Source organism: Anarrhichthys ocellatus, unplaced genomic scaffold (assembly GCF_004355925.1).
Source record: "Anarrhichthys ocellatus isolate YVR2014 unplaced genomic scaffold, GSC_Weel_1.0 scaffold9, whole genome shotgun sequence".
NCBI classification, from domain to species: domain Eukaryota; kingdom Metazoa; phylum Chordata; class Actinopteri; order Perciformes; family Anarhichadidae; genus Anarrhichthys; species Anarrhichthys ocellatus.
In genome coordinates, this window is record NW_022280039.1 from 4,029,623 (window position 1) to 4,043,129 (window position 13,507).

General features: G+C 41.8%; 1 protein-coding gene across 3 annotated transcripts in view; it reads left to right on the forward strand.

Moving 5' to 3' along the window:
* The window catches only part of mfsd3 (major facilitator superfamily domain containing 3), an 18,871-nt gene extending 7,163 nt beyond the window's left edge, over positions 1 to 11,708 (forward strand). For all 3 annotated transcript variants that reach the window (XM_031849278.1, XM_031849279.1, XM_031849280.1), the window contains exons 3-6: positions 1,607 to 1,754; positions 5,483 to 5,583; positions 8,019 to 8,128; positions 10,049 to 11,708. In XM_031849278.1, coding sequence (XP_031705138.1) covers positions 1,607 to 1,754; positions 5,483 to 5,583; positions 8,019 to 8,128; positions 10,049 to 10,255 — 566 coding nt within the window. In that variant the 3' untranslated portion in view covers positions 10,256 to 11,708. The remainder of the gene's footprint in view (positions 1 to 1,606; positions 1,755 to 5,482; positions 5,584 to 8,018; positions 8,129 to 10,048) is intronic.
* Positions 11,709 to 13,507: the final 1,799 nt, after the last annotated feature.

The window sequence follows — 13,507 nt, forward strand, 5'->3', positions numbered from 1 at the left end:
CCCCCCTCTCTCTTTAAAGAAATAATTAGTTGAAGGCAGGACTGTGAAAGCTCTGAGCTTTGAGCTAAACAACAGGCAGACGGGAACGGGAGCACAGAACCATGGGTAAACAACCCGGGCATCACGGGTTCCGCTGCTGCCAATGTTTACTTTATTATGACTAATATGGTTACGGCTAAGTTCAGCACAGAGGATGACGTATATTAAAATGTGAATAATGCACAGAGACGGTGTAAGTGTATCAGTGCAGCTCCCACTGGGTGTGAGGAGAGAGTAACGATATATTGTAAAGACGAACTGTAAGTCTATTAGCTTGAATTTGAGTACATCATGGGTTTAGGAGTACAATGTTGACATGTTGCTGTCATATGACTTATTTGTAAAAATTATACTACAATAACTCAATTCAGTTTATTGTCTAGCCCATAGTGCAACGTACATACTGCTCAGTAACTCGTTTTGTGTGATTTGAATTACCTCTGACTCTCCTCGTTCCTCTTTTTGGCTTATACTTTATCTGAAAGAAAAACACAGACAGATAGATCTGTTTCGGAAACTTCAATACCTATCTAATTGGCTTTAATTGTCATTACCAACTTGAACGTGGTCATCCCCGTCTTTATTAACTATGAGTAGATTGCAAACAGTGAAACCTGAGTGACAGAAGTGTTTCCTACGCCATGTTTCTGCTGGCTTGTCACACCGGTGGTGACACTCTCGTTCTACTGCTGCACTCCCTATCACTGGGAGCTTCTCGGCTTTCTCATTCTTTTTATTTCAGTCTGTTTCATCTGCCTTTTTTTTCTTCTTCCTTCTCTATTTTTGTTTGTCTCCTGGCTGACTGAGTGAGTGAGTCGTCGCGTTGTGTTGCGTCGTCTTTGACAGCAGTCTGGGAGCCAAGCTGTCACTCACGCAGCTCCTTGGTCCCACTGTCTTTCTGAAGTCAGTCTCCATTAATATAATAATGGCGTATAGTCGGCGCCACTGAATATTTTACTGTAATGTTCAGCAGAACATTACCCCCACACTCAACGCCACACAGAGAAAGTCTTATTGTCTGACTGAAACTTTTTATTTTGACTGAAAGGTCTTTGTGAGGTCTGTTTCATCCGTGGAAGTTTTTGTGTTTTTGTTGTGTTTTCCTTTTGGTGCTTTAGGAAAAGTACTAGGCCCCGTTTGATAAAGTGACTGAGGGTATTCTTTTTCTTGTCAGGCATCTATTATTGACACTTTCCAGGAATAGGCCTTGGTGCGCTGTATTTGATTTGGCAGTTGTCATCTCAGGAAAACCATGTTGTTCAGTCTTGCAGGTTAAACAGATCGGTACAACATCCTCGTCGTATTTGACTGTGATTGGAATAGGCGTGTGTATTCAGGAAGTGTCTCACATATTTACTGTAGGTGAAAAATAGCAATGCTTAGTCAGAGACATACAGTACGTAATACATGTTGTATCAATTGTATGTCCAACCATCATCACATCCGACCGAATAACTAATTCCAGTCTCTCTCGCTTCCCTCCTCTTCTTCCTCTGTCTCTCATCTTCTTTTTGTCTCCTGATCTTCCCTCTTTGCGCGCCTGTCTCTTCTTTCACGACGTATACAGGTGAGCAGGGGGCAGTGACCATGTTTCCTCTTTTCCTGTTGGATCATCACATGACCGCCAGGGAGCTCGGCTTCTGGAATGGCGTTATCGCCATGGGCTTCTCCATCTGTGGGTCTTTCCTGGGAGGCGTGCTGCTCGCACAGTTCAGGTAGCCTTCATCAACACCGTTGTTCTTACCAGGTTAGCACCGTCTCCACCATGATCGCTGTTGAATGGCAGTAGCATTTTGGAACTCTTTAGGGGCCTCATATCGTAGGGTCTTTGGTGCTCAGGGGACAATTCCCTCAAAGGTGCTAAATTTGATATTTAGAGCTTTAACATAGCAACAAACAACTATTTGCTATATAAACATATAGAGGACTAACGTCTTCCTGAGCAGGGAATGAATTTGCTCTACCTCTCTGTGTGTTGTAATAATAAAAGTAAATAAATACTTATAAATGCTTAAAAATCTATTTTTGTCCGAGCAACAGTCAAAAACCGTAATACTTCTATGACAGTTATGAATCTAGGAGTAATCACAGATGAGAAGCTGGAACAAGGTCATATTTGGTCATATTTGGCACTTTAAAAAGAAAAAAATGTACAAAAGGGGCTCTAATACTCACACATTAATGTGAACATTGACTGGCCCCCATGGTTACAGGTGATTTATTAGATTTCTCAGCGTACATTTAGAAGGTGAATGTAACAGAGTCAATGAGGTGAAAACGAGCTGTTATAGGACAGAAAAACCAGGCCTGCTCCGCTGTCAAACTTGTTTTAGTTTCCGGCAGTGAGGAAAAAAGTGAGGATTGATAAAGTCCAGTCCACAGCACCAACATGTATCTTACTGCCTCATACTCTGTGCTCTCATCCCATCAGATGTAACAATACCACCATCATCATCTTCTTCCTGCTCATCTTGCTCCTCTTCTTCTTCCTCCTCCAAGCTTTTTGTGTACACTGACTCCTTCTTTCCTGCAGCTTGCCTCCTCCTCCTTTACCTCTTCCTTATCACTCTGGGCCCGTTCTTCCTGTTTTTTTTATTACTCTTCATAGGCTTTTGTGTGTGTGTGTGTGTTTCTGCCTGTCTGACTGTGTGTGTACAGTAATTTAAGTAAACATAGCCTTGTTTGAGAGCTCAGGGACCCCCTGTGTCTGGTGTGTGGTGTGTGAGCAGCATGAGAAGCCAATCCATCACACACACACTCATGCGCGCACACACACACACACACACGTACACACCCCTCAGGGTTTGAACCCAGAGAGGCAACGTGCAACTGTAGTTGAATTTAATTCTCAAATTTAAAGAGATATACTAGGATGTATACTTCATGATTAATATATAAAATGGCAGTATATTAGATTTGACTTATTATGGTGATTTTTATGACTTTAAATGTGTATTAGCACAGGTATACAGTGGTTAATGCAGACTTATATTGATGAGCATGCATTAGGAGATTTCTATAGCAGGCTGTTTCAGTATTGAATTTAACCTTTACATGTTTTCCCCTTCAGCACATTGACACTGCCATTTGTGGCTGACCATTGTTGCATAAGGTTTTATGTCTGCTTATACTAGGATCACATGGTAGCACAGCCCTGCCTATGGCCAGTGTGATGTAATACGAGCTATAAATAACAACAATGCCTTTGTAGAAGATAGTGTGTTAGTTTCCACACTGTGCGTTATTGTACTCTTGTCTAGAAACAAGTAGACCTACGTTATATGTTATGTTTAGCTGTGTGCTTATAATATCTCAAATGTTTCCAACAATTTTCAAACCCAGAGAAATCCGTGATTTTTATCGAGGTAACTGTCCGTTTCATTTGGTCTCCTGCCGATGACATCATATCCTCTTTGCGCATGCGACAGCGTTGTGGTTGTCTGCCATAAGCTGTCATGGATTTATACGTCATCTTCTTTGAACTGTAATTGAAGGACCTCTGTAAGGCCAGTATAGGTTAAATCACAGCTGATGAATCAGAGTTAATAATTAATAATAATAATTTCCTCAACCCTCGTTAAAATTAAAATGCAATCAACTGAGATATTGTGTGATAGATGAAAAAATCTATGATTATTCCACTAATTTTATTTACTTATTATTCCATAAAAATTATTTCTTTAGAAAATAAAATCTTTGTGGATTTCTATATTGATGACTCAATGATCTATTAGCAGAAATGTGTGCAAAGTAGCAGATATAACGACTCAGTTCTAGATTATTTGATAAAATGGATGCATTTGGTTTTATGAACCGTCCAGCGTCACTTCTCCTTCCTCACTTCTTTCTGTCACACACTCTCACACACACATTCACACAGAGAGAGCGCTGTCCACCAGGCTGCAGTCCCACCTCTAAAAGCTCAGTGCGAAGGTTTATCCTCCCCACCATCAGAAATGGCTGAGTGGTCAGTGAATGACCCCCTTTACAACTGCCACTGGCAACCCGAGAACATGGCTATTCTTATCTGGGCCCGGCCCGTGTGAGGTGGCAGCCAGGCAAGTCCTCTTTCTCTCACACACACACACACACACACACACACACACACACACACACACACACACACACACACACACACACACCCACACACCCCCCTCAGCATCTCTAGAGAGTGCGTGATATGAAAGACTGTCATTGAGAAGGTAAAGGAGCAGCAGAGAGAAGAATGTCTTTAGCATGTGAATGATGCAGGATTGGTTTTCCAGGAGAGAGGTAAGGAAAGGTTTGGTGGAGAGGGGAGAGGATACAGAGGAGGGCGGAGGGAGAGAAAGAGGGTGAAATTAAAAAAAAGGGTAAATAAATATATGTGCAAAATGTTTAGCGCTTCAGAATTACTTATGAATGAGTCAAAGAAAGTGTTCACTACAGATGGTCTTCTGAAAATATTTGTTGTAATAATCTGTTAACTCTTAATCACGTACACAGATGAGTTTATTTCATCATGGTATTTGAGAGCAACTAAGTGTTTCTGAATGGAGATAGCCAGCATTCTTTGTCTATAGTCACTGGAGCAAATATTATCGAAAAATGTTAAATGTTATAAATGTAATATCATACGCTTGTACCATATAATCCGAACATACCCGGTTCAAGTGTGGTGCATGTCAGCAGTCCTCACTCTCCCCTCATTTCCCGTCGCTTTGGTCCACATTGATAAGAATGGAACACGTTCAGAGATCAATATTCATCACAAGATCAGAGTTTGGTCAACTGCTGAGCCGAATACAGACCAGGGCCTCGTCTCATGAGGCCGGACAATGAAATTAACTGGTAAACTTTGCTGAGAAGAACATTGAACTTTACATCTCAACCATGGACTGGAACTGTTTTACTCAGTGCTCTTATCCAACTAAATCAGATATCCGGCTCCTTTTTCCTCACAGCTTTTTTTTTTTTACACATAAATAATTACATGCAAAAAGACAAACAAACACACACACAGTCCTTTGAGTGGCAGGCATCCTCTGAGTGATTGGCATCGTTAATCCCTGATGTCACACAACGTTTGTATGTGTTTGTGTGTGCGTGCATGTGTTAACAGTGATTAATTATCCTCCTCATGCTGGGGATCTCCTTAGGTTATTGATTACGTCACAAACCAAACCCACAGGGGGATGATTTTCTTGCACTAACAGGGAATCAATTAGTGTCTGGGGACATGTTGACTGAAGCACGTGCACACATGTTACCGAGTGTGCGCATGTAGTTGTGTGTGTGTCGTTGTGTAATTGTGTGTAACATGAAAAGAAAAAACACAGTGTCTCCAAATGTACTAACCTTGAGCCCCTGTCGCCACATATCACACTGCTCATCAATAGCACTCGAACCTGAAAGTTGTTGAACATCTCTCTGATACTTGACTGGTTTGCTGGTCTCTCTGCAGCATCGGGGCTATGATGCGACGTGTGTTTGTACTGAGAACCGTCAGCATGGTCTTCCAGAGCTCTCTACTCACCATACTGGAACCATCACCACTCATGAAAGGTGAGAGATAGAAATACAGTCACAGACAACACATATTACCATTTATCCTTACTCTATGTAGTCCTACTCACAACAGAAGTTAGAGTGACCCTGTTAGTCTTGTATTCTTTTCCATGAATAGTGTATCAGCCACATGTTTATTGAATTCTGTAGATTCACATATTTAAACTTTCCAGATCTTGATCCCATATGTATGCAGTCCTCATTTGAACCGCCAGTCTTCTGAATCATTAGTGTGCAGCTACATGTAAAAGCACAGCTTTATAGGTCACAAATGTACAATGTGAGTTTATGATAAACACAGTCACACGGACTATGATATTATAGTTAGAATAGGTTAAATCTTTTGTTGAGAATAAGAACTGTTTATTCAACGCAATCAGCATTTTTAAAGGCCACCGTTTGAATATGCTACATAATCAGTCACACAAACTACAGACTTATGTAATGTGGTGAGTAACAAAAGGCTAAAAAAAGTCATGATGCTATACACCAAACACAGCAGGGCTGCATTTGAAAAGAGGAACAATGAGACTATGCTTTCGCAACAATGACTAAAAGACACTCAAAAATATGAGCACATGATGACATTCACTACTCTGTCAATGTGTTCAGCCCCTGGATATTTGTGACGTACGGTGTGTGTTGTCCTTTTTTTCCTTATGGAATATGTCAGCTGTCTTCTGTCGCCTTGGCTGGCAGGTAGTAAATTGATATTAAAGTTAGGTAATGTCTGTACAGCACAGTTTTACAATAGATATTTACCTCCACAGGGAAACAATAGAATAACTGACGCCTTTCCTTGTCTGGTCTTTGGTCGGGTGACCTGGAGCCTGTTGGTTGTCAAACAGTTGGCCTAAAACTGTTGGGCACTTCATCAGTTTTCTGTAACAAGGGGCCGCAAGACACATAAAGTGTTTGCAAGATATGTTATCGGCTTTTAAAAAGAAAGGAAGAACCCATTTCTACTACATACAATTAAGTTTTTTTTCTTTCACACTTCTTTTTTAAAGTTTCACCTCTTCAGGCTCTGAAAATTAATCAATTGTCGTCGAGTTGAAATCACTCTTTAGTTCTACTCAAATTTTCAAGCTGTGATGTGCGCACACAATAAGACATTGCTTCATCTTTATCTTGACAACATGTCGGAGTGTAAGATACACAGTAATTGTTTAATTAGTCATTAGTAATTGGGGCGGCCGTGGCTCACTCGGTAGAGAGGGTCGTCCGGTAACCGCAAGGTCGGCGGTCCGATCCTTGGCTGCTACATGTCCTGTGCCGAAGTGTCCCTGAGCAAGACACTGAACCCCTAACTGCTTCCCGGGCGCTTCTCAGCAGCCCACTGCTCCCAATAAACCAGGGATGGGTTAAATGCAGAAGTCAAATTTCGTATATGTATATGACAATAAAATCCTAAATTTAACTTTAAATATGGGGGTCACTGCACACTTTCTCTCCTGGAAGACTTTCTCAGTGACAGAAATTGTTGGGCAAAGAATGAAAAAGGAGCGCTTGACAGAGAATTTAAAACTGCTGCTTACTTTCTCACTTCTGCACACATGAATGTTGGATTGTGTTTTCAGAAAGTTACGGAAATTGTCAGACACAGCGACAAAAAGGTTAGGAACTACTAACCTACCGACTGAGCCAGATGTTCAACACTAATACAGCCCAAGAGTGGATGATGCAGAGGACATTGATAGGCAGATGTTCTTTCTCTCTCCAGAGAGCCATTCCGTTATTAATGTCTGAATGACACATCTGATTCTGTTGCACAGCCAGTCGCAAAGCTTTTGGGATTCAAATCTGCGCCTTTTATCTCCGTCTGAGTTTGTCTGTTCCTCTATCAAGCCTCTCAGACTGAAAGTTGAGGCCCCCCCCTTTACTTTAAACCCAGAACAAAGATTTCAGGAAAACTCAACCAAAAAAAACCCCCGGAAAAACATTCAGTTTCAGATTTTTCAATATTACATGATAACCCTCCGCTTCCCACTCCTCCAGTCTGATCAGTCGGTGTATCTGTGTGACTCCAACAGTCTTGTGTCGCTGACTGAAGAGTCTTATTCGGGAAAAACTCTGGCGGCTTGAGTGAATAATTCAGTGTTAGCGGGAGCACAGACAGATAGGCTCTGTGGTTCCTCTGTTTCCCCACTAACACCGCTCTGCCACTTCCCCTCAGAGGATACGCTACATGTGTTTTGGGGACGATGTGGGGGGGGTTGGCGGTGATAGGAGAACGGCGAGGAGACACTTCAGCAGCTTACCGTTTCTCGCTGCTTTGTCTCTCTCTACTTTGATTTCTACATAGAATGGTATAGTGAGAAGTCTAGCGGAGCAGCAAACTGTGTACAATTGATAGTTTCAGAACAAGTTAACAGTTGCACTGAGACGTTCTGTGTCTGTTTTTGCTTGATTTTGTGTGTTCGGTACTTCAGGTATGGCCATTCTGAGTATGAGTGTTCAACACTTTTTGGGCGGGCTCATCACCACGCTCACCTTCACTACCATGATGCATTGCACTCAGAGGGCCGAGGAGAGCATTCAGGTAAAGCAAACTTTATTCACACCCGCCGACAGCCCCATCCTAGAGACGGGGACTGCTGTTATGTAATACATTTTTCTCTTTTGTCGCAAATTGTTTGGGATTAATTGTCGAATTCTTTGGTGTTAGGTCATCTCCTGTGGCTTCAACAGACAACACAAACTTTCTTTTCTTCTCTCCCTCCTTCCGTCCTTCCCTTCTTTCTTCTTTCTGTCTTGGTTTAATTGTGCCGTTATGTCATTTTAGGTAATTTCCTTTGATTGCCGGTGTGTGCCGGAGAGGGAAATCCTCCGCACACAGTACCAAACCTATCGTCACCTATACCTGTCAGTTCTCATCAGCTGTTTCCACCCGGAAAATCTCAGACCCAGTTTCTATTCATTGCTTCTTTCTTTTTTTTTCTCCCCCCCCCCCCCCCCCTCGCTGAAATTGTCCCTCCTACCACCTCACTCTACTTCTTTGTCATTCTGGGGTCCTTTAAACGCTCTCCGACTTTTTCCGCTCCTCTCTCGTTTCCTCCTCTTTAACATAACTCCTCGTGTCCCCGTCGTAACTGGGCCATCGTTGCCTGGAGGTGATCGCTACTCACACAGCCACTCGCTCGTCACTCAGTCAATCTCTGAAGGTGACAAATTATCATTTAAATTGCTGTCACTCTTAAAGTGGAGAAGAAAGGGGAAACAAATCACAGGCTGTAGCACAGATATCAGGATCTGGTTAAAATAAATGACAAAGAGAACCAATCCCAACATGTGATGATGAGAACCACCTTTCATTTCAGAGGTTCTCATGACACAAACTGTTTGATTGTTAGTGTGTCGGTGTGTGAATCAGTGTGTGTGTGTATGCGCACACAGGAAGGGGGGAGCATTGGCTGGGCTGCGCTCGTTGTGTGTATCTGTGTGTGTTATTGAAGGTAGTGCTATCCAGTGACAGAAAGCTGATCGTGAGAGTGCTTGTTAACGATCCCCAGGAGATAGAAACCAAATCTGTTAAACAAGTTGCTCAGAAAAAGAGGCACTCCACTTAGCTGTGGTCACACAGGGTCTCAGAGTTCTCTACCTCAGTGTGCGGACCACAGTAGTCTCAACTCTCGTCCAATTCATACCACTTCATTTTGAAGTCCTCGTTTTCCGGTGAGAAATGGTTTGTACTAATCATAGTGATTGTGGTAAATAAATTATTTTTTGATTAAGTGATTAATCATCTAGTCTACATCATTTCTGAAAATAGTGAGAAATGTTTGTCATAATTTTCGATCTCGTTCTAAAATGGCAAAGGTGCAAGTTTGATGGAGTAAAGACATTTGTAATAATGAAGAAAAGAGTCATAAACCTAAAGAATGAATTCATTCAGGCAATGGTAGGTGACGCCAGAGTCCTTCTGTGTTGTTTAGTTACCTGCCTCACCTAAATGCCGGGCTCTCGGGCAGAAGGAGGAGGTTTAGGTGAGATTAGGTAATCTGTCTCTCTCACTCTCTCTCTCCTTAAGGCTGGGATCAGATACTCTTCTCCGTTTGGCCTCCATCCATCGTCTCAGGCTCTGATCTCACGCTTTCTCTTTCAGGCTTCCAGTCTTCTTTATTCTATTTTTTTCCCCCTTCAATCGTTTCCTTTTGCTTTTTGGAGTTTTTCTTGAAAATCACACTTTTGATCTAGTCTCTGTCTGTTGTTGTTATTTTGTATTACGGGTTTAAAAACATCAACTGATACGTTGATAGTATGAAGTGTCACCTCTCTACTTTCCCATCTACTACTCCCTCCTTTTACTTACAATGTGCCTTTATTTTCCAAACCCTCTCCATCCTCCTTCCCCCCTTGTCCTTTTCTCTGCTCACTTCCCGCTCCTTCACCTCCTCCTCTTACTCTTTTCTCATCATTCCTGCCCTCTCATCCTACCTCCCCCCTCTACTCTCTCCATCAGGCGACCCACTACAGTTTCCTGTCGACTCTGGAGGTGCTGGGGAAGCTGACATTCAGCGCTCTGGCCGGAGGCGTGGTGGATTGGTTTGGTTTCCAAGTTGCCTTCCTCTTCTTCCTCACCCTCTCCGCCGGGACAGCCCTGCACGTGTGGACGGCTACGTTCACCGGTGCTCTCAGGGAGCACCAGCTCAAAGAACAGCCCAAGTGAGATCAGGATCAGGGGGAAAGATCCTGATACGGGGCGTCTGCAGGTGCTGCAATTGTATTAAATGACTTTAGTTTGACTACCAGTATTCAGACACCTCAAAATTCCTTCCGATAAATATAACACTTATGACTTCAGCAAATCATTTCAGTGTAGAAGACATAAATAAGGTGACTTTCTTGTTCTGCCATTTTAAGGAGAAATCAGCCATGTGGGTAAAAACTCTGCTACAGAGTGGGCTTCTTTTTCTTTTTCTTTTTTTTGCACAATTGTCATTTTACTGGCAAAACTGGCCTTACGTTTTATTTATTTTGCATTCGAAATGTCTGGAAAAGTCTTAATATTTACAGCAATGTGAGGAAACTTGCAGATACGATATATAAGAGCACATTGAGTAATAAGTTGTCTGCACAGTATTGGATCGGTGCATCCGATCAGTGTGATGAATTGGCGGTGACGTACAGTCGTACTGTACCAAGAGTTGAGAAGTACTAAGGGAAATATAATCAAAGCTGTTTTTATCATCTGAGCCATTTTAATGTTTTAATAAGCCAGCAATAAGAGCTATAGCCAAAAGCAATATTGCTACTTTGTGATGCTTGTTCTATCATATTGTACGGTGTGTAAATGTCTGTCAATCTCCTGAGTTGTATGGTTTACAGTTCTAAATGAATGAATCTCTACTACCTCGCATCAGCGCTGTACGCTACGTTACACGGGAGGCAAATGTATACAGTAGCTGCACCAAGTAGAGCATACACTCATTCACAATGAATAGTTGCAATACATACACTGTTACCTGAGCTACAACAGTTAGCCAAAGTATAGGGTTGCAGTTAGTGCAACTGTTTCATTATTCATCTATTTAAAAAGTGAATAAAAACACAGTACAGCTGTTGAAATGAAGCATTACTGTTTAATTAACCACCGTTTTTCAAAGTAAAATCCCTTTCCGCTTGGAACCGTATAGGTCAACCCTGACAGCTTACCTCAGCCTTACACGCCATCTTGTCTACGTTTTTCATCAAAGAATCAGACTTATCAATAAACTAATAATAACTAAGACCCATACCACTGGCAAATTAAAGTCACTTTTGTGTTTTATGTCAATAATATGTACGATAGAATATAGTGTCACTATCCATGGTACTGTGCGCTGTATAGAATAATTCTCCAGGCTTAAGATGTGAACGAAACGGCAGCGTAGAATGATCTGTTTTCACCGGGCTCTGTAAGTGAATGTATTCATAGAAATAAAGTCTTAAAATTGATAATGCAGATAAAACAAGGATGCATAGGTTTGCATTAAGGTATTCATGTCAGCAAATTTAGCCAAAATAAACCTGCTTTCACCCACATACATAAATATAGGGCCATATTACATCATTACTGGTTCATCCACGTAGCCAGGTCCTCTGTTATGAGATTTACACAAAAAATAAAGCTGCTGAGTGAATCTTAGGCTCTGGTCTCTTTGTGTGTGTGTGTGTGTGTGTCGCAGGATGCACAACCCATACAGCTCTAATGACACAACAAATGCTGTGAAGGAGGATTAGGCCAGTTTACATGGGCCCTCAATACACCTCCACTTTACACTTTCTCACCCGGCCTCATTATCTGGGCGTACTGTTCGTGTGGTGGGATAGGCGATGCGGGGATAGAGATGGAGGGTTTGAGGACAGAGGATTATGTTTTATCCTGAGAAAACAGCGAGCGGCAAGAGCGATAGACCTGTTTAGTTTGGTGTTTTTTTTTTAAAAGGAAAAGCCCACTCCTCATTGTGTTATGCAAACTTGTTGTGTAGGCCTACGCTGTATATGGAAGGAGGGCTTCTTCTGCTTCACAGGGCAGTTTTTAAAGCAGTATGTAATTCTATTAATCATCAAGAAAAGACCCCTAACGGTAAGATTTACATTAGTACAAGTACCAGCTTCCTTCACTTGAGATAAGGGTTTTAGTTAACCAGATGCCATCTTGAATTAAAAGAAAATGCTATTATTCATGCTTTTGGTATTTTTGAGAGTAAAACATAGTTTTCTTTGCCTAGTGTGTCTGTGATATATACTGGATGTGTTGTGGGGAAAAGCCAAAGAAAAAGGGAAACTGTTGGCTGTTTCAAAAACAATCCCACCACAAGGTTCATTTAGGAGCTGTTCTGGAGCTTTAGATTATATCACCCGATCTTCCTCAGCAGATGGAGTTTACTCAGTGGTCATGGATTTATAGAGAAAATGTACTTTCAGCTGGGCAAACGAAGATCAAGTAATACAATCAAAAGCCTTAGAACAGCTAGTAAATTAACCTCATGGTGAAATAGTTTGTCAACTGTTTCCAAGGTCAAAAATTAACTTTAATTCTCAATTTATTGGATTTAGTTTTCCTGTGTATGGAAAGTAATTTAAAGGGTTGAAATGGTCAGTTGATGTTACTGCCACCCCAATACAATATAGGTTAATACACTTTTATTTGCACTTAAAAACACTGGAAAATTACATTTGGAAAACTCATCTCTGAATAAACAATCTACTGATTGCACATCATTTGCCAGCTCTATATTAAAGCCTGTGTGCAGACGAGAGCGAAAGGGAAGGTAGACAAGTGGTCTGAATCCTACAGCGCTGATGAGAGTGAGACCTCCCACTGTGGTTGCCAGATTGGCAGAAACCCCCCGTGAAGAGAGTGCGTGTCTCTGGGCCACCCTCCCTGCCACGGCTACCATTGTAGTGATAGATTGTTGGATTTGATCTGCGTGTTGCCTCACAATGTCGACTGTGAACTTTGTAGAATAATAACAGTTATTATGGGAAATGCGTAAGACTTGTTACCAAGTGTGAGAGAAGCTGTCTCAGTGTGCCAGGCATGTGCTATAAACACAAAGTGTAGCCTTCAGTACACCTACAAGTGTTGTGTTATCACAGTACACGGATCAGGCAATTATCCAGTGACTGCTTTATTATGATATGGCAGGGTACACGGCATTTGTGTTTGTTCATGTGTGAATTCCTGAGCTGTTATCATCAGAGTCAGATTCCCTATATGGAAGGGTAAGGCTGGGTGTTCTTTTATGTCAACAGCTATTCAGTTTCAGTCATTAACAATCAGGCTGGGGCACAAGTCTGGTCACATCACCAACTTTATACCCGTATCACACAGCAAAAAGGATAGGCCTTCTCATTCACGCCATGCCAAGGCTTATCCGCTAATCACAGCGTCACAAGATGCATCACAATGTCACCTAAACAATAGAATACACAG